The following is a 22,211-nucleotide window of genomic DNA, read 5'->3' as shown; positions in this document are numbered from 1 at the left end:
GGTAGGTGGGTCATTGGGGACTGCGTCACCTGGTCCCCATGGTCATCTGAAACTTGTTGGGGGCCATGGAGGAATAGGTGTTTCCTAATTGGCCCAAGGTTTTTCTCTCGGTTCTTTGCCACACCCAGAAAATTGCATGACTGGTCGTTAAGGGGGGGCTTTGGCTGAGGGGAGTGGAATACAGAAACACAGAAGTTAAGCCATGAGATTATAGAACAGGCTCGATGCACCAGCTGATCTTTATCTGTTGTTCTTGCTTCACATGTTCATGTGTGTATATATTTCAGTTTAAAATTAAATTGTAATTTTGAAGTCGGGGAGGTGAGAGGAGGCAAGAAAAACAATCAAACCAAATTGGAATACACGCTCTTGAATCACAGGAAGAAGCCTATGAAAATGTTCCATCAGAGAGAAAAATCCTCACCAAGGCTGCAGAAGCCATCCTAGTGATTGGATGTAGTGGCATTGGAGATGTTCGATGAATAGTTCACAGGTATAGATAGGCAAGACTCTATTGGAAGAAAATGGGTGGGGCAGAATAAATTCCTCAGGAGATCAGGAGTGCTCCTCCAGCCTCCACAAAGACAACCTGGGCTGCTACCACACCAAGTCACCCCCCTCACACCTACCCTTTGAGGGGCACGGAGATCAGAGGGTTACCTGGTGTTAGTGAGGCCCAGCTCTCAAAATGGACCAGGCCTCCCTCCCACCTGCAGTATCAGGCATAATATAATTGTGGCATCAGTAAACTAGAGATGACCCAAAACTTGGCTGCACATGTCCCAACTCGCACCAAGTCCCACTCACCCATCATCCCTGTGCACGCTGACCTACATTGGCTTTCGGTTAAGCAATGCCTCGATTTCAAAATTCTCATCCTTATTTTCAAATCCCTCCATGGCCTCGCCCCTCCCTATCTCTACAATCTCCTCCAGCCCCACAAAGCCCCCATCCCCGAGATGTCTGCGCACCTCTAATTCTGCCCTCTTGAGCATCCCTGATTATAATCACTCACTTGGTGGCCATGCCTTGTTGCCTAGGTCCCAAGCTCTGGAACTCCCTGCCTAAACCTCTCCGCCTCTCTTCCTTCAAGACGTTCCTTAAAACATACCTCTTTGACCAAGCTTTTGGTCACCTGCACTAATTTCTACTTATGCGGCTTGGTGTCAAATTTTTAATCTCAATACTCCCGGTGAAGCGCCTTGGGATGTTTCACTACGTTAAAGACGCTATATAAATACAAGTTGTTGTTGTTAGTGGTATACTCCTCAGATGTGTGACTGATACGCTCAATAATGGTTGAAATCATCTCCAATTACGGTGAAGAAATAAAATGTGACTCCAAATTTGACTTCAGTCAAACCTGCCAATGCCAGATTTCAGGGGGAAAAAATTAGTAAGAAATGCCAGAAAAATTAGTCACATTCTGGAATAAAAGTTGCTCATTCCAGAAAGTTAGGCTACAGATGCAAAAGCTTGCAGGTCACAAATGTTGCGGTTTATGGGTTCAAGAACCGCAGATCGAAAAAAATTACTACTTCAATTAATGTGGTCACAAAAGTAGTGTTTTTTTTGTAGCTATCTGTTTCTTATCTGTCCATCCCTCCATTTTCATTTTCTTCACTTTGTTTCTTTTGTGATCTTGGCATCAAAATGAAAAATAATTCACTGCAGTTTGGATTTCAGTCCATTGGTGTGCAATGCTCAGAAATTTTTCTCCAGATTTAGGAATAGTAATAACTAATAATTAATAATAATCAGACTTAATAACTAGACCTTTGACCAATTAAATTTTGACCCCCTGATCGCTACATTCTAAGATCCAACACAAATAGTGAATAGTATAGATGCAGTTAAGGGGAGGTTAGATAGGCATACGAGGGAGAAGGGAATATAGGGTTATGCTGATTGAGTTAAATGAGCAAAGACCAGAGGAGGCCAGAGTGGAACATAAACGCCGGCATGGACCGGTTGGGCTGAATGCAAGCTAGATGCAAAGGAAAGCACAACAGTTTTCTTATTCCCCCTTCTTATGAAGAAACACAAGCCTTTGTGCTGCACCTTTTGCCAACTGCACTGGCTCAGCCACCACTCAGGACAGTGCTAAACAACATGGAGCCAGTCCATCCATTTCTGTTGAGAGAAACAGAGTTAACGTTTCGGGTCTGTGACCCTTTGTCAGAACTGGAAAAAGTTAGAGGTAACAGGTTTTAATCAGGTGCACACCCTATCACAGACCGTCCCTTTTGTTCTTTCCTCCCATCCACCCCTTTCCCTGCCTCTGCACCTGGTTAAAATCTGTTACATCTAACTTTTTCCAGTTCTGACAAAGAGTCACAGACGTGAAACGTTAACTTTGTTTCTCTCCACAGAGGCTGCCTGACCTGTTGAGTATTTCCAGCATTTTCTGTTTTTATTTCAGATTCCAGCATCCGCAGTATTTTGCTATTGTGTTTAATCAATTTCTGTGCTTCTTTAAAAGTGGCACTCCTGTTCTCCCTAAAAAATCCCACTGTAGAACTGATTTACTGTTTTGCTTGCTCTTTTTCTGCCTTTCTCACTCTTCTCCTTCAATTCTGTCGCGCTCTCACTTTCCTCTTCCCGTGCAGCTGCTTCACTTCCCCCATGCTAATACAGCGCCAATGCTGCACAATGTGTTAAAAGAAAACTGTTCAAAAGATAGTGAGGAAGGTAAGAGTGAGACAAAGACAAAAGTGAGGGAGGCAAGTGAAAGCAAGAAGTTAAGGAGGAGAGCATGAGAGACAGAACTGAAGGGAGTGAGAAAGAAGTGGCAGATGAGAATAAAACAGAACTGTGAAGCGAGATGCAGCGACAGAAGTGAAGGAATGAAAAATAGAAGCAAATAAGGAAAGATTTTTGTAGCTTTACTACCATCAATATCCTTAGCTATAGAGAATGAGTCCATAGGCCTAAAAAAATTTGAGCACCACTGAATCAGTTATGTTCAAATTTATCAAGAAGGATAATTGGTTTGAGCCAGTCTTGATCAAAGTTGAATGAGCATAGCATTCATGTGGGCAGGCCTTCAGTGTTGCTACCATCATTTTGGTGGTAGTTACACTAGTAGAGGAGGGGAGAAAATTGGGGACAAAGAAGAAAAAAGCATTTTTATAAAAAGGTTAGGATTGCTTTCTAACTATTTTATTTATAACTTTCAGCATCTGCTATTCGTGCTACAACTCAGGAAAAAACAGCTGGAATTAATTTTTCCGGTTCAGTCCAATTTACAATCAATCACTAATCAAAGGCCAACAATGGTATGAAAAACATTAGATCTTACTGTGGTACGAATTGTGGGCACAAACTACAAATTCTACTAATAATAATACTTGAATTTATATAGGTTAAATGTCTCAAATACCGTAACACAATGAATTTGTTTTTTGAAGTACCGTGATTGTTTATAGACTCTACTGTCATGATATAAAGTATGATTTAAAGTTAAAAGGAAGACACTGCATTTACGCAATGACTTTCACCACCTCAGGACTTCCCAAAAGGCATCAGAGCCAATTAAGTACTTTTAAAAAAATGTAGTCAACGCAGGAATGTAAATGTAGGAAACGCACCAACCAATTTGCACACAGCAATCATAAACAGCAGTGAAATAAATGACCAAATCAACTTGAGAATGTGTAAAAGGGTTGCGAAAGTGGTAGATGGCTAGAGAAGGTGGCAAAAGGATGGATAGGGAATCATGGGAAAATAGCTAAAGAAATGGTCAAGATGCAGACAACTGCAGAATCAACAGAAAAAAAGGGGTTACCAAGAGTTGAAGTTGAGGTTAGACACGGGTCATGAGAAAGCCCAAGGCAGCACAAAGAAAGAAAGCAATTCTAGATAGGAAGGGAAAAGTAATAGCTTCTATTGATAAGGAGGAAGAGAAACTAATTGGGTTCTTTACTGATAAGGGAAGACAGTGTAGCAAAGCTATAACTAACCTACCTGACACCAGCCCTAATTGGGAGACTTTCTTGCCTGCCATTGGACGTACTCGGGGGGGAGGCAGAAAGGGATTGGATAGACCAAGTGCTAATCAAATGTGTTCTGTTTTGAAAATGTATATCTACTGTGCTTTTCGCGCTGAAAAGGGGCTTGTCCAGGGGAAGGTAAACAGGCTCTGATTGAGTGTGTCCCTTTGTCTTGACAAGTCCCGGCCGGAGAATCTTCAATAAAGGTCTTTTACAGAAAAGGCAAGAGGTGTTCGCGTCAGTGTATTCGCTGAAACAGATTGAGGGAAAAAGAATCCGTATTTACAAACTGTTTCTACGAGTTGTTAATGTAATATAGTTATTATTTTAAAATGCATAAAATCATAAACCAAACTCTCCTCAGGGAAACTAAAACAAAGGACGAGGCTCCATTGATATTGTGCACATAATTAGGATTCAAGCACCAAAAACTTGGCAAACAGATTTCAATCAAATCATGAGCTTTAATCAATCAATCACTCACGAGCATGCCATGATTCAAAACAAAGGAGTGCAAATTATTTTAAGCCACTGAAATTTCCAGTAATTGAGAACACAGCCGTCGTCATCATAATACCCTTTAGACTGAGTAATTGAGTCACAGACGAGCAAGATCCCTGGTTCAATATCTGGTTTCAATATTAGCAACCAATCTTAGTCAAGGTGATGGTTGGGTCATCACAACTAGCCTTAACACAACAGGATTTTGGAGGTGGGGGGGATTAAAACAAAAGCTGGCCACAGCTCCCACTTTTATCACTATCCACTGATCCCTTTGGAAAGTGCATCCAGATTTGAAAGTAAGACAGCATGGGCCTCAGCTTAAATAGTCCTGTAGTGGAATAACTGGTGACACTCCATTTCTAGACACAGATGAAAATAGGCCACTTGGACAAGGTACCAGAGGATGACTGACTGGCCAGTGAGCAATCAATGCCTTTAGGAGAGGAAGGGTGGGGGCATGAAAAATTGGTAGAAAAAAAATTAAAGCCCTTAAAAACATAGAAGAATGTGTCAAAATGGGAAACCTACATATGTATACACAAATAAAAAAAACACTATCTTTTCAAAAAGTATAGTCTTGCATATAAACAAAAAAAAAGATAATCGGCACACAAGTACAGCATCTAATTTCTCAGATTTAAAAATTCATGAATTGCCAGTCTGAAACATTGTATTCAGGAATGGACAAGTCAATGCATTAGAACGCCAGGTGCGCTTTACTGAGAATTAGCAATCATAAAAAAAAGGGCAGAACAAATTCACCATAAGGGAGGGGTGGGAAATGTAAATTTTAAAACTACAAGAAAAACTTGCCTTCATCCTTCGTGATTTTAATTTTTAACAATGTGCCTCAGCTCCAACCTAAGAGTACATCCTACTGCACCAACATAAAACTTTTTCCCACTTCCCACCCTCTGAACTGTCCAAGTAACATGGACAATTGGTGCCGAATTAGGCACAACTTTGTGCTGTAGGCCAATATCCACGAGAAAATGGCCTGACACTGCACAACTCATTCCAGTATTGTGCAATAGAAATTGCTGACAAGCCATAGTTGTGGCTATGGCGACACAGTTTCAGCCACATGCACTAATGGAAAGCACCTTGCACACAATACAGGTAATTGTGCTGCACGTGTATATTTACTTGGCAAACATCCACCGCCATTCACTTTGCAATCTTTCTCTTTCACCAAAGTTTCAAATTCTGGCATGAATTTATCAGACAAAGCAAATCTTAGTGCAGCTTCCAGGTTTTTGTCCAGCTCTTGCGAGCAGTACTGTTAACTTCATCAGAGTAATTGCTGCGAAAGTTGACTCGCACAAGGAGACAGGCCAGACCCTCCTCCCTACTCTCCATCCAGAATGAGTTTAGATGCTGTTTGTCCTCCTCATTGGTGGCTGTCCCTTCAGCTTCCTAGACCTTACACCCAGGAATTCCCTCCCCAAACCCTTGCGCCTCTCCAACTCCCCTCACTTCTTTAAGACCCACCTTAAAAACCCATAACTTTGACCAAGCTTTCAGTCACTCTTGCTAGTAACTATTGTTTTGGGGATTAAGCCTCTGAAGCGCCTTATAGTAATTTTCTGCATTAAAGGCACTATATAAATGAAAGCTGTTGTTGTTGTACAACTTTTTAACCTCAGTAGTTGGGAATCATCTTTTTTAAGATATCAATGACTGAACATAATGATAGTTACATTTAAACTGTATAAATTTAAACATGTAAATATGAAACTTTGGATAACTTCATCACATGGTTATGGAACATTCTATTGAGTTATAATTTTAATGAAACTACCCTAGTGTACACGTTTAAAACTGAAAACACAGGAGATTTTTGTGAACATTTTCACAATAACACTTAAAATACTTCACACAGAGGAGGTTCAGCCATTAGAACTTACGCTGTGCACGTGTGATGTACAAGCAGATTTCTGAAGTGTAGATTATTGCCCAGCACCAGTAGAAGCATTTTATATTGGCTATAGTTTTTATATGACAAGATCCTGACAGGACCAAGCAGATTATAATGTTTCATGGTATCTTGTTAATAGATAAAAATGTAGCCAACATTAATACACAATATCCAAGACCGTCCCAACCTCTGTTGTCGAGCTACAGTATGCAGAAGATGCCTGCGTCTGCGCACATTCAGAGACTGAACTCCAAGTCATAGTCAACATCTTCACTGAGGCGTATGAAAGCATGGGCTTTACACTAAACATCCGTAAGACAAAGGTCCTCCACCAGTCTGTCCCCGCCGCACAGCACTGCTGCCCAGTCATCAAGATCCACGGCAAGGCCCTGGAAAACATGAACCATTTCCCATACCGCGGGAGCCTCTCATCAACAAGGGCAGACATTGACGACGAGATTCAACACCGCCTCCAGTGCACCAGTGCAGCCTTCGGCCGCCAAGCTCATGGTCTACAGGGCTGTAGTAATACTCTGTATGGCTCAGAGACATGGACCATATTCAGTAGGACACCTCAAATCGCTGGAGCAAGACCACCAACGATATCTCCGCAAGATCTTGCAAGTCCCCTGAGAGGACAGACGCACCAACGTTAGCGTCCTCGACCAGGCCAATATCCCCAGCATTGAAGCACTGACCACACTCGATCAGCTCTGCTGGGCAGGCCACATTGTTTGCGTTCCTGACACAAGACTCCCAAAGCAAGCGCACTACTCTGAACTCCTTCACGGCAAAGAAGCCAAAGGTGGGCAAAGGAAACGTTTCAAGGACACTCTCAAAGCCTCCTTGATAAAACGCAACATCCCCAACGACACCTGGGAGTCCCTGGCCAAAGACTGCCCTAAGTGGAGAAAGTGTATTCGGGAGGGCGCTGAGCACCTCTAGTCTCATCGCCAAGAGCATGCAGAAACCAAGCGCAGGCAGCGGAAAGAGCGTGTGGCAAACTAGTCCCACCCACCTTTTCACCTCAACAACTGTCTGTTCCACCTGTGGCAGGGACTGTGGTTCTCATATTGGACTGTTCAGTCACTTAAGAACTCATTTTTAGATTCCCAGGGACTGCCTACGATGATGATCACAATATTTAATATTGTTAGATATCGCGTTACATTTACATTGGAATCCCACTTTATGCAGATCTTCATTTGACCTGGGCACTGAAGGATTGCAACTGTTAATGACAGGAAGTCAACCAGTACACAGTGGATGGTACTGGCATCTAGTGTACTAAAATCCAAACAAAATGAACCATCCCAAGATCACTGAATTCTCCTTCCACTACCATCATATCACCTCTCTCAACAGATACAGAATACACCATTTTAAATAAATTAGCATTATTGCAGCTTTATTCACAGATCAATTAAGAGTCAAATGTTTTACTCAGATTTGATTTCAGATCGTCATCAGCTTGAATTCAATCAAGTTGCATGAATTAGCACTCAAATATAGGGGCCAAGTTTCGGCCGCCCGCTAGAACGGCGCACATCGGAGAGGCCCGCCTAATTTATAGAACAAAAATTGCGCCGAATACTTATCTTGCGATTCTCAGATAGCTGTAGGCCCATTTCCACCTCAGCGCAGCGCAGCAGGAGGCGGAACTACAGCCCTGCGCCGAAAACAGTGCCAGCAGCTGCGCATGTGCGCAGTGGAGGCTGCGCGCGTGTGCAATAGCTGCTGGCGTTCTGTCTCCGGGGCGACGACCCTATCCCAGGCCGAAGGGACGTCGCCCCTATCCCCGGCCACGTGGCCTGCGCATCTTGCCTCGGCGGCGGAAGAGATGTCAGCAGCCCGGCATCGGCTGCTTGTGGGCCCCACCCGACGTCCTTGGCGGGGCCCGGCATTGTCGTCGTCTTCTCTCTCCCCCTCCCCCCCCCACCCCCACACCCCCCCCCACCCCCAACCCCCAACCCCCCCTCCACCCCCAACCCCCCCCTCCCCAATCTTCCTCTCTTGACCCCATAGTGGGGTAGAAATTGTGGTCGGAGACTTCCGGGGGTGAACCCCGCGGAACCGCAAGACAACTCCACACCTACCCTACCAGACCTTCGAACACTTGGGCTCCTGGGCCTGCAGGCATACACCTGCGTAAAGGCCCTCGTATCCAAAGGACACATGTGGTTTGCAAGCATCCCTGGGATCACGTAGGCCAGCCCAATCAATGATAAAGGGGGAATCCCAATTATGCTTATAATAGGAATCCCCTAAAAAAATACATTTTCACAACACAGAAATAAAAATAAATTACAGGTTTCAAATTAATAAAAATACCATTTAATTAAACATTTAAAATAAAAATTAAATTTTTAAATAAATTTAAAACATTTTTAAGCAGGACAAAAATAACAAACTAATTTTAAATGTAAGGGAATGTTTAAATGGATTTTAAAGTTTTTATCTTAAACATTTATTTAAACCCTCACCCTGGTAAAAGGCCTTACACCAGCTTTTATCAGGGTTTGGCGAGTATTCGCTGGGCAAATAGCCTAATTCTGCGGCAGCGAATGTCAATTTGCAGCGGATACGTACGATCTGTCAAACAGAAACCTGACAGATCGCAAGTTCCAGGTTTTCGCGCATGCGCATACAGAAACCCAGAACTTGCGGGACACTTATGTCATAGAAACATAGAAAATAGGTGCAGGAGTAGGCCTTTCAGCCCTTCGAGCCTGCACCACCATTCAATATCATGGCTGATCATGCAACTTCAGTACCCCATTTCTGCTTTCTATCCATATCCCTTTAGCCGTAAGGGCCACATCTAACTCCCTTTTGACTATATCTAACGAACTGGCCTCAACAACTTTCTGTGGTAAAGAATTCCACAGGTTCACAATTCTGAGTGAAGAAGTTTCTCCTCATCTCGGCCCTAAATGGCTTAACCCTTATCCTTAGACTGTGACCCCTGGTTCTGGACGTCCCCAACATTGGGAACATTCTTCCTGCATCTAATCTGTCCAATCTTGTCAGAATTTTATATATTTCTATGAGATCCCCTCTCATTCTTCTAAATTCCAGTGAATATAAGCCTAGTCGATCCAGTCTTTCTTCATGTTAGTCCTGCCATCCACATTATCCACATTATACTGCATCTGCCATCCATTTGCCCATTCACCTAACCTGTCCAAGTCCCCCTGCAGCCTCCTAGCATCCTCCTCGCAGCTCGCATTGCCACCCAGCTTAGTGTCATCTGCAAACTTGGAGATATTACATTCAATTCCTTCGTCTAAATCATTAATGTATCTTGTAAATAGCTGGGGTCCCAGCACTGAATCTTGCTGCACCCCACTAGTCACTGCCTGCCATTCTGAAAAGGACCCGTTTATTTCCATTTTTTGCTTCCTATCTGCCAACCAGTTCTCTATCCACGTCAATACATTACCCCCAATATCATGTGCCTTAATTTTGAACACTAATCTCCTGTGTGGGACCTTGTCAAAAGCCTTTTGAAAGTCCAAATACACCAAATCCACTGGTTCTCCCTTATCCACTCTACTAGTTACATCCTCAAAAAACACTAGAAGATTTGTCAAGCATGATTACCCTTTCATAAATCCATGCTGACTTGGGCCGATCCTATCACTGCTTTCCAAATGCGCTGTTATTACATCTTTAATAATAGATTCCAGCATTATCCTCACCACCGATGTCAGGCTAACCGGTCTATAATTCCCTGTTTTCTCTCTCCCTCTGTTTTTAAAAAGTGGGGTTACATTAGCTACCCTCCAATCCATAGGAACTGAACCAGAGTCCATGGAATGTTGGAAAATGACTACCAATGCATTTACTATTTCTAGGGCCACTTTCTTAAGTACTCTGGGATGCAGACTATCAGGCCCTGGGGATTTATTGGCCTTCAGTCCCATCAATTTCCCTAACACCATTACCTGACTAATAAGGATTTCCCTCAGTTCCCTCTTCTCGCTCGACCTTCGGTCCTCCAGTATTTTCGGGAGGTTATTCGTGTCTTCCTTAGTGAAGACAGGACCAAAGTATTTGTTCAATTGGTCTGCCATTTCCTTGTTCCCCCATTATGAATTCACCTGATTCTGACTGCAAGGGACCTACATTAGTCTTTACTAATCTTTTTCTATTCACATATCCATAGAAACTTTTGCAGTCAGTTTTTATGTTCCCTGCAAGCTTACTCTCATACTCCTATTTTCCCCCTCCTAATTAAACCCTTAGTCCTTCTCTGCTGAATTCTAAATTTTTCCCAGTCCTCAAGTTTGCTGCTTTTTCTGGCCAATTTATATGCCTCTTCCTTGGATTTAACACTTTCCCTAATTTCCCTTGTTAGCCACAGTTGAGCCACCTTCCCTTTTTTATTCTTTCGCCACACAGGGATGTACAATTGTTGTAGTTCATCCATGTGATATTTAAATGTCTGCCATTGCCTATCCACCATCAACCCTGTAAGTATCATTCTCCAGTCTATCCTAGCCAATTCACATCTCATACCGTCCAAGTTTCCTTTCTTTAAGTTTAGGACCCTAGTCTCTGAATTAATGGTGTCACTCTCCATCTTAATGAAGAATGCTATCATATTATGGTCACTCTTCCCCAAGGGGCCCCGCCATAGGCCCTGTAAAATCCGAGCCAGTAATTAATCTAATTATCTCTGCATTGCCACTGCCCCCAAGTAAAAAAAATTACTTAAGCAAGTGACCATATCCAAATCAAGTATACACTTGTTTCCAACACGATTCCACTTCTCCATAATAAGATATGAGCAGCAGAGTTTTGAATCAGCTGAAGTTTAGAGGGTGGAGGATGGGATGGCAGCATTGGAATAGTAGTCTGGAGGTGACAAAGGCATATATGAGGGTTTTAGCAGCAGATGGGTGGAGGCGGGCAACGTTACAGAGGCCTTTGTGATTAAGAGGATATGGGGGTGTATTATTCAAAGGTGCGTACAAGTCAGCTGTTGATAAAAGGCACAAATTTTTCAGACAACTTACAGGAGACTGTTCAAGACCGAGTAATTTCTGTGTGTAAAAACCACAATCAGAAATTTGTCTTAAGAACTGAAGACATTTTGTTAATTGAATCTCTGACCAATACTAAATTAGCATTGTACTAAATAACACAGGCTTCATTATAAAAATCAGATAAAATTCTATATTTACTCTGGCTTGAAAAGAACAGCTGACTGTAGACGACAGTATCATTCAGAACATAAAATCAGAATAAGTCCTCAATGAATAAATTTTAACGAACAAAGGTTCGCTTTGTACATTACTACAATAAATGTTCAACCAACATCTATTCCATTACATTATTACTCATTACAGCTTATGGTGTTTTCAGAGCAGGGGATTTCCCTCCCCTCCCCTCCCCTCCCCCCGTGTCCTGGCCAATATTTATCCCTCAACCAGCATCTAATAAACAACAAACAGATTATCTGGTCACTATCGCATTGCTGTTTATGGGAGCTTGCTGTGTACAAACTGCCTGCCACGTTTCCTACATTACAAGAGTAATAACTACACTTCAAAAATACTTCATTGATTGTAAAGCACTTTGGAACGTCCCAAGGATATGAAAGGCGCTATGGAAATGCAAGTTCTTGCTTTCTATTCTGCTCATTTCCTTCCCTGTTCTAGGCAATTTGGCACAGAACAGAGACTTCTTGCATATTCTAGAAAATGTAACATTTCTTAATGGTTACATTTCTGACACTACTACAAGAAAAAGACTTACAGCCAATTAAGTATTTTAGCGTAGTCAATGCTGCAGCAGCCAATTTGAGCACATCAAAGTCCCACAGACAGTAATGTGATACTGACCAGATAATCTGTTTGTTTAGGTGTTTGTTGAGGGATCAATATTGGCCAGGACACAGAGGAGATTTCCCCTGCTTTTCTTCGAAATAGTGCCATGGGATCTTTTACATCCACCTGAGAGTGAAGATGGGCCTCGATTTAATGCCTCATTCGAAAGACCAGGCTGACATTCCCTCAGAACTGCACTGGGAGTGTGGGAGCGTCAGCTTGGATTATCTGCTCAAATCTCTAGAGTGGGATTTAAACCCACACCTTCTGACTCAAGGCGAGAGTGCTACCCACTGAGCCGCAGCTGACACACCGGGCTGCTTTAGGTTTTTAAAGGTGCCGTGTCTACTTTCAAACATAAATTCTCACATTAACTTTCAGATTTAAACTTAATCTACCACTAGACTGGGTGTTGTGTAATGAGAGGATTAATTAGCAATCTCGTTGTGCGAGGCCTCTTGGGGAACAGTCACCATAACATGGTGAAATTCGACATTAGGATGGAGAATGAAACAATTAATTCAGAGACCATGGTCCAGAACGTAAAGATGAGTAACTTTGAAGGTATGAGGCGTGAATTGGCTAGGATAGACTGGCGAATGATACTTAAGGGGTTGACAGTGGATGGGCAATGGCAGACATTTAGAGACTGCATGGGTGAACTACAACAATTGTACATCCCTGTCTGGCGTAAAAATAAAAAAGGGAAGGTGGCTCAACCGTGGCTATCAAGGGAAATCAGGGATAGTATTAAAGCCAAGGAAGTGGCATACAAATTGGCCAGAAATAGCAGCGAACCCGGGGACTGGGAGAAATTTAGAACTCAGCAGAGGACAAAGGGTTTGATTAGGGCAGGGAAAATAGAGTACGCGAGGAAGCTTTAAGGGAACATTAAGACGGACTGCAAAAGCTTCTATAGCTATGTAAAGAGAAAAAGGTTAGTAAAGACAAACATAGGTCCCCTGCAGTCAGAATCAGGGGAAGTCATAACGGGGAACAAAGAAACAGCAGACCAATTGAACAAGTCCTTTGTTTCGGTATTCACTAAGGAGGACACAAACAACCTTCCAGATATAAAAGAGGTCAGAGGGTCTAGTAAGAAGGAGGAACTGAGGGAAATCCTTATTAGTCGGGAAATTGTGTTGGGGAAATTGATAGGATTGAAGGCCGATAAATCCCCAAGACCTAATGGACTGCATCCCAGAGTACTTAAGGAGGTGGCCTTCGAAATAGTGGATGCATTGACAGTAATTTTCCAACATTCCATAGACTCTGGATCAATTCCTATGGAGTGGAGGGTAGCCAATGTAACCCCACTTTTTAAAAAAGGAGGGAGAGAGAAAACAGGGAATTATACACCAGTCAGCCTGACATCGCTAGTGGGTAAAATGATGGAAGCAATTATTAAGGATGTCATAGCAGCGCATTTGGAAAGAGGTGACATGATAGGTCCAAGTCAGCATGGGTTTGTGAAAGGGAAATCATGCTCGACAAATCTTCTGGAATTTTTTGAGGATGTTTACAGTAGAGTGGATAAGGGAGAACCAGTTGATGTGGTGTATTTGGACTTTCAGAAGGCTTTTGACAAGGTCCCACACAAGAGATTAATGTGCAAAGCTAAAGCACATGGGATTGGGGGTAGTGTGCTGACGTGGATTAAGAACTGGTTGGCAGACAGGAAACAAAGAGTAGGGTACTTTTCAGAATGGCAGGCAGTGACTAGTGGGGTACCGTAAGATTCTGTGCTGGGGCCCCAGCTGTTTACATTGTATATTAATGATTTAGACGAGAGGATTACATGTAATATCTCCAAATTTGCGGATGACACAAAGTTGGGTGGCAGTGTGAGCTGCGAGGAAGATGCTATGAGGCTGCAGAATGACTTGGCTAGGTTAGGCGAGTGGGCAAATGCTTGGCAAATGAAGTATAATGTGGATAAATGTGAGGTTATCTACTTTTGGTGGTTATAAACAGAGACACAGACTATTATATGAATGGTGACAGATTAGGAAAAGGGGAGGTGCAACGAGACCTGGGAGTCATGGTACATCAGTCATTGAAGGTTGGCATGCAAGTACAGCAGGCGGTTGGGAAGGCAAATGGCATGTTGGCCTTCATAGCGAGGGGATTTGAGTCCAGGGGCAGGGAGGTGTTACTACAGTTGTACAGGGCCTTGGTGAGGCCACACCTGGAGTATTGTGTACAGTTTTGGTCTCCTAACTTGAGGAAGGACATTCTTGCTATTGAGGGAGTGCAGCGAAGGTTCACCAGACTGATTCCCGGGATGGCGGGACTGACATATCAAGAAAGACTGGATCAACTGGGCTTGTATTCACTGGAGTTCAGCAGAATGAGAGGGGATCTCATAGAAACGTTTAAAATTCTGACGGGTTTAGACAGGTTAGATGAAGGAAGAATGTTCCCAATGTTGGGGAAGTCCAGAACTAGGGGTCACAGTCTAAGGATAAAGGGTAAGCCATTTAGGACCGAGATGAGGAGAAACTTCTTTACCCAGAGAATGGTGAACCTGTGGAATTCTCTACCACAGAAAGTTGTTGAGGCCAATTCACTAAATATATTCAAAAAGGAGTTAGATGTAGTCCTTACTACTAGGGGGATCAAGGGGTATGGCGAGAAAGCAGGAATGGGGTACTGAAGTTGCATGTTCAGCCATGAACTCATTGAATGGCGGTGCAAGCTCGAAGGGCCGAATGGCCTACTCCTACACCTGTGTTCTATGTTTCTGTTTCTAAATCTATCATTGTTTTTCTCGTGAATATTGGCTTACAGCACAAGAGCCAGCACAGGCATAGTGGGCTGTATCATTCTATGATTATAGCTGGCAGTTCAAAGGATCCAGAATTATTTTTCTACCTTTTCAGCAAATTCTAACGAGATTCTTTTCTCCCCTCTACTCTACCATCCAATAAACTTAGCAGTCTGCCCTTATTTCTTCTAAGGTGCTTCCAGATGTCTTGGTGGGTTGGTCTGTGCTGAAGTAGTTGATCTCAGCCGCAACTTGCCTTTAATCTCCTTGCCCACCTGTCTCATTTCCATCATTAATTTGGAGATCTTTGTATTTATTCTTAATTGTTTTAGATATTGTTAAAGTGAGGCAGCTGTCTCCTAATTAGTCTGATTCCAACACATTCAAGGTCCAGGTCGGTGATTGGAGCGTGGGCAGATACAGCAGGAGCGGCGAGGTCGGGGCGAAGGAGCAGCGAGAGATTGTAGAGGGACGCGATCAGGGCCCAGGAGAGGCGCGGGCCCGGGGGCAGTACAGGTCAGCCCACAATGCGATAATTGTGTGCACTAGGTCCCAGTCATCTTGGATAACGCTTGCCATTGGACCAAGATCTAGCTCTATCAAGCCTGTGTGGTGGCTGGTGTGCAACTGCCACCACACGTTAAAAAATCCACGCACAGGCACCTTCCACCCTTCAACATGTAGTTCTGGACCTGGAATATTAGGTCCTTCATTGAAACACTTGTGAACTCATCCTTTTTTGGCGTGGAAGCAAGTCATCCTTGATACAAGGGACCGCCTATGATGATGATGGCTTACAGCAACAAGATGAAAAACTGTCAATGATGCTTCAATCACTGAAACAACAATCTGTTTGTAAAACAGTGCAACTGTTTATCCAGAATGGATTTATCAAAAGATCGCAGCTACAGTATTCCATATCTCAAAGTAGATCTACATCAGATTAATGAATATTAAATCATTTATAATTTGTCTCATACTCTTCTATTAGAGCTATGCCATTATTAAAGAAGTTATTTCCATTACTGATCTCAACCAGGGTGGTAATAAATGATCCTGGCCTAGGAAGGGGATAAACGGCCATTATGTGACCCCTAAGGCATGCATGCTAACACAAGCAATAGGGTCAGGCTTGGATGCAATACTAACTCCCCACCCACCCAAGGCTGAGTAATGAGAGTCAACATCTTCAGCAGTGGAGGGAAAAGTTTTGGAACAAAAAAAAAATCATCGTAGCAATGATGGTGCAAGCCAATGTTCTACACCGTAGTATAGGAGAAATGGGTTTGTATCTCAGGCTAGGTTCATTTGCACTTCAATTTCACCCAATGAGCTGCCAATTTCAGACAAACTGTCAGGTAAGCCGGTGAGTGGCAGCAAAATGCTTAGCAAGTGGGGAAAAAAATTCAATACAGCAAGGTTTCCACTAGGGAAAGACCAGCACTGTCTTATAAGTTTTCACGGCTGCAGTATTAATGAAGGTATAGTGGTTAATCACTATCCTCTCATCCACGACATGTGCTCCAGAGAATGCCATTAACAAAGGATTGATGCAACTATGAGCAATATTTTTATTTTCTTATATTCCATACTTTATCATTTTAGTTGGTACATTTATTGTTGTATCCAGAATACTTAGCAAAGCAAGCCAAACCATTTCTAAAATGTCTGTTGACAACTAATACAAATGACACCAGTTTTGAAAACATAACCCAACAGGTATTGCTTATACCCAGATTACTTTGCAATAGATGTTTTACACAGCAGGCTAGAGGAATTGAAATTCCTGGTCCAAAAGTAGAAATTTAAAACTTCCAGTCACCTGCACCGATAAGAGCATAAGAACTAGGAGCAGGAGTAGGCCATTCGTCCCCTCGAGCTTTCTCCGCCATTCAATAAGATCATGGCTGATCATCGACCTCATCTCCACCCTCCCGCATCAGCTAGACTCCCCAGCCAGGGGAAACATGCTCCGCGCATCCATCCCTTCAAGCCCATAAGAATTTTGTATGTTTCAATGAGATCACCTCCCATTCCTCTAAACTCTAGAGAATATAGGCCTAGGCTACTCAATCTCTCCTCGTAGCACAATCCCCCAGGATCAGTCCGGTGAACCTTTGTTGCACCCCCTCCATGGCAAGCACATCCTTCCCCAGGTAGAGAGAAAGAAAACGCGCACAATACTCCGGATCTGGTTCCACCAGGGCCCCATACAATTGCAACAAGACATCGCCACTCCTATACTCAAATCCTCCTACAATAAAAGCCAACATTCCATTTGCTTTCCCAACTGCTTGCTTGCTGTACCCGCTTGTCAACCCACAATGATTTGTGCACAAGGATACCCAGGTCCCGCTGAACACCAACAATTCCCAATCTCTCGCCATTTAAAAACAACCCTCTGTCCTTCTTCTCTTCCTAACAAAGTGAAAACTTCACATTTCTCCACATCACACTCCAGCTGCCATGTTCTTGCCCACTCACTTAGCCTGTCTATATCCCCTTGAAGCCTCCCTGCATCCTCCCCACGGCATACACTCCCACTCCCACCTAGCCTTGCACCATCAGAAAACCTGGATACACCACACTCGATCCTTTTGGTTACATTTGCAAATGTAACACCACTATTCAAGAAAGGAGAGAGAAAACAGAACTACAGGCCAGTTAGCCTGACATCAGTCATCGTTTGTTTCACAGATCTTTCAAAGCCAATCACCAGCAAGAATTCTTTCAATACATATATTATAGTGGAATTCTTCAAATAAATAAAAGTGTTGCAATCAGATAGCTCCTTCTGCAAGTCCAAAATTTTCACGTAATAAATTAGCGACCCTTTTATCCAGTAAAATGTCAAGTCTGCAGTGACTCCATCATATTTTTGGGGATCCAGGAAGCCAGGAGTAGTAGATTTTTATTTGTTCTTGGGATGTGGTTGACATTGGCAGTAATTATTAGCCACCCCTAACTACCCTGAAGGCATTAAGAGTCAATCACAGTATGGGACTGGAGTCAGATGAAGGCCAGATCAGACAGCAGTGGTCAGTTCCCTTCCCTGAATTACATTAACAAACCAGTTGGATTTTAACAACAAATTGCCAGCTTTTCTGTCATTTCTTTCTGGTGCTAGTCCACAAAGTACCAGATTTATTGAATTCCATTTCACAACTTCCGCATCTATAGTCTAAATGCAAAAGGTAGAGATAGCAGAGGCACTATTATGTAAATATATTTTTAAAATTCATTCGAAAAGGGAATAGTGCCAGAGGACTGGCAGGCAGCGAATGTTATTCCTATATTTCCAAAAGAGAGATAGAACAAGTCCAGGGAGCTATACACTAATTAGCACTGGTAGGAAAGAGAATGGAATCCTCAAAGATGTAATAGAAAAACATGTAGAAACCAAAAATAGAATAAAGACTAGTCACCACGGATTCCAAAAAGGTCATACTTGACCAACCTTATTGAATTCTTTGAGGAAGTAACAGAAAGAGTAGATAAGAATAATGCAATAGATGTAACATACGTGGATTTTCAAAGGGCCTATGATAAGGTACATAGGAGTCTCATGACTATGGTCAGAGCATATGGAGTCGGGGACAAGAATGGATAGCAAGCTGGCTACAAACCAGAAAGTTAGGGATTAAAGGTACTCAGACTAGCATGAGATAGGAAGTGGTGTTCACAGGGATCGGTGCTGGGACCACTGCTGTTCATCAATTACATAAACGATTTGGACTTGGGAATCGGAATTACAATTACAAATTTGCGGATGTCACCAAATTGGTGGGTATAGTTAGGAAGACTGACAAAATACAAGACGACATTAATAAACTTGAAGAATGGGTGTGTAAATAGCAAATTTCAATATAGACAAGTGTGAAGTGGTACATTTTAGTAGGAGGAATAAGGAGGCCACATACTCCTTGGAAAATAAGAGTATAAATGGGGTAGGGATCGAGAGGTACAGATTCACAAATCATTAAAAGTAGCAACAAGGTCATAAAAAATGCAAATAAAGTACTGGGTTCATTAATAGAAGAATAAAATTGAAAAGCAGAGAAGTAACATTAAACTTATATTGAACCTTGGTTAGACCATACTTACAATACTGTGCACAGTTCTGATCTCCATATCATGAAATGGATATAGAGGCATTGGTGAAGGTGCAAAAAAGATTTCCAAGAATGATACCAGAATGAAGAGGTTATAACTATCAGGAAAGATTGAACAGACTGGGACTCTCTTCTCTAGAAACTAGAAAGCTGAGGTGAGGCCTTTAAAATTATGATGGGAGTCAATAAGGTAGATGTATAGATGTTTCCACTTATAGGAGAGTTCAAAATTAGGGGTCATAAAAATAATTAGTAATAAATCTAATAAGAAATTCAGGAGAAATGTCTTTACCCAAAGAGTGGTTAGAATGTGGAACTTGCTACCATATGGAGTACTTGATTCCAAAACTCTGCTGTCCATATCTTAATTCTCATCAGGTCTCTTCTGCTCATTGACCTACGCTGTTCTGGGAACGCCTCAATTTTAAAATTCTCATCTTTGTTTTCAAATCCTTCTAAGGCCTCGCACCTTTCCCATCTTTGTAACCTCCTCCAGCACTACAACCCTCCAAGATCTCTGCACTCCTCCAATTCTGGTCGCTTGTCCATTCCCAATTTTGATCCCTCCACCATGTCTTCAGCTGCCTGAGCCCCAAGTTCTGGAATTCCCGCCCCAAGCCTCTACACCCTCCTTTTAGACGCTCCTTAAAACCCACCTTATCTGTCCTAAACTCTCCTTATGAGACATTTGATAAAGCTCCTGTGAAGCATCTTGGGACGTTTTATTACATTACATGCGCTACATAAATGCAAGTTGTTGTTGAAGTGAATAGCATAGATGTATTTAAAGGGAAGTTAAGTACATGAGGGAGAAAGGAATAGGATATGCTGATAGGAGTAATGATGTTGGCTAGGAGGGGGCTCATGTGGAGCATAAACAGACCAGCTGGGCTGAATGTTCTGTTTCTGTGCTGTAAATTCTATGTAACTTGCTATAATGGAATTTGAACTACGATCTCTCGGTTGAGAGTCCAGTAACATAACCACGAGGCTGCATTAAAAAACTCTAGTTTGGGGTTTATACGTGCATGTTTTTCTGTGTAAAAAGACCAAAGTCAGATCAGCAGTCGTCTCATTAGTTATGCATTTCCCTACTGCACACAGCATCTGAATATTTTACATTTTTGAGACATTCCTCGTGTCCAAGCTGGAGGAATTGTGGAGTACATTTGGTGTCTGCCTTTTCTTACCTATGCTTTAAATCCTTCACTAGACAGTGAATATATTGCTTTCAAACATACCTGACAAAATCAGAACTAGAACCACGTCAACACGTCACAAGAAACAAACCAGTATGTTTAAGTCTGATTACTGTCGATTTAAATTCTAGAAGGCTTACCAAATACTACAATTAAATGTTCCACGAACATAAAATCAAGTTTCTTTTAAATCAAACATCTAAAAGACTAGTCACATGGGCACTACAAGCCCTGAAACTAATCCCCAAATTCAAGCGTGGTATTAAATAATGCTGAAAGGGATCCATTCATACTTTCTGCTATTTTGAAATGGCCCATTTACAGTCCGCTTTAACGTAGTGCATTTAAAAAAAATAAAGCATTTTTCCAAAGACATGCCAATTGCATAATTTAATTGCAGTTCTCTAGAGCACATTTAAATATGCAAAAATCAGATTAACTATTTATCCATGCCTCTAATTCTGCCCTCATTAGCATCCCCGATTGTAATCGCTCAACCATTGATGGCTATGCCTTCTGTTGCCTAGGCCGCAAGCTCTGGAACTCCCTACCTAAACCTCTCCGCCTCTCTTTCCTCCTTCAAGACACTCCTTAAAACCTACCTCTTTGACCAAGCTTTGGGTCACCTGCCCTAATTTCTATTTATGCGGCTCGGTGTCAAATTTCTATGGCACAATACGCCTGCGAAGCACCTCGGGACGTTTCACTTCATTAAAGGGGTTATATAAATTCAAGTTGTTGTTGTTGTTGTCTTGCCACTGCACAAACTTGGTTTTTAAAAAAATCTTTCATAGGTGATTTTAGCAGAGTGCTTGCTGCAATTATTATTTCTGCAAGAAAAGACTCAATGACATGCCAGTGCCTTAAATTAAATAAATACAGAATTAAACAATTTTTTTTTTAAAAAAAGACACATTTATAGTTGTCAAAAATCTGCATACAATCTCAGACCTTACCTATGCCATAGGCTTTGGAGAAGATCCAGGCCAGATTGGCGGCTATTTTGGCCCTGGATGAATCGTAGAGTTCCAGGGGCACAATCTCAGCGCAGTCAGAGTCAGGCAGCTCCAGCATCTTCCTGTTGCTGCCATCTCCAGATGCACCGCAGCCACTAAAATCCACATCCACCATCTCCCCAAAATGATATATATTATAATATATACACACACACACACAATTTGAGAGTCGAATTTTTTTGACTCCCCTCCCCCTCCCCGCCCCCCGGGCCAAGAAAATAAGATATCCACGGGAATGTTCTTCCCACCAAATAAAGGTTGTCTCCACCACCACCGCCGCCGCCGCCGCCGCTCAGTAGAATCTGTCCAAACGCCGCATTAATTGAGCTCGACGGCCGCCTCCCCTCACAGGCGCGGCCTACAACCGTGACACTCCAATGAATGGGAGTCAGAAACACCAAGTAAAATGGCCGGCTTTTGCCCCGGTTGGAGGGGGACGGGGTCCAGAGGACCAAAGTCAGTCAGCAATTAATAACACACACAAAAAAAAAAGGAAAAGGCGTCATGATGGTTCTGTGGCGGCCGGGCTGGGCTGTAAGGTTGTCCTTTGTGGCGCTGGTGGCCGCCGACTCTTTTTCCTCGCCTGCTTTCCCTCTCCCGCTGACAGGCGGCGCCGCGGCGGCCGTTGCAAGATCTCCGCCCCTCCCCTCGCCCTCCCCCCCCCAACCGTGCGCGTGCGTCAACCAGCCAGCGGCTCGCCTCCACCCCGCACGCGCGCGTCAGCCAGCGGCTCGCCTCCACTCCGCGCGCGCGCGCGCGCGTCAACCAGCCAGCCCAGCGGCTCGCCTCCACTCCGCGCGCGCGCGCGTCAACCAGCCAGCCCAGCGGCTCGCCTCCACTCCGCGCACGCGCGGCAACAGCCAGCCAAC

General features: G+C 43.0%; 1 protein-coding gene across 2 annotated transcripts in view; it reads right to left on the bottom strand.

Moving 5' to 3' along the window:
• camsap1b (calmodulin regulated spectrin-associated protein 1b) overlaps window positions 1–21,978 on the bottom strand; it is a 137,527-nt gene extending 115,549 nt beyond the window's left edge. For both annotated transcript variants that reach the window (XM_070863751.1, XM_070863752.1), the window contains exon 1: window positions 21,283–21,978. In XM_070863751.1, coding sequence (XP_070719852.1) covers window positions 21,283–21,457 — 175 coding nt within the window. In that variant the 5' untranslated portion in view covers window positions 21,458–21,978. The remainder of the gene's footprint in view (window positions 1–21,282) is intronic.
• Window positions 21,979–22,211: the final 233 nt, after the last annotated feature.

Source organism: Pristiophorus japonicus, chromosome 20, assembly GCF_044704955.1.
Source record: "Pristiophorus japonicus isolate sPriJap1 chromosome 20, sPriJap1.hap1, whole genome shotgun sequence".
Taxonomy (NCBI): domain Eukaryota; kingdom Metazoa; phylum Chordata; class Chondrichthyes; family Pristiophoridae; genus Pristiophorus; species Pristiophorus japonicus.
Note: the sequence above shows the minus strand (reverse complement) of the source record. Positions and strands in the feature narration are given on the sequence as shown.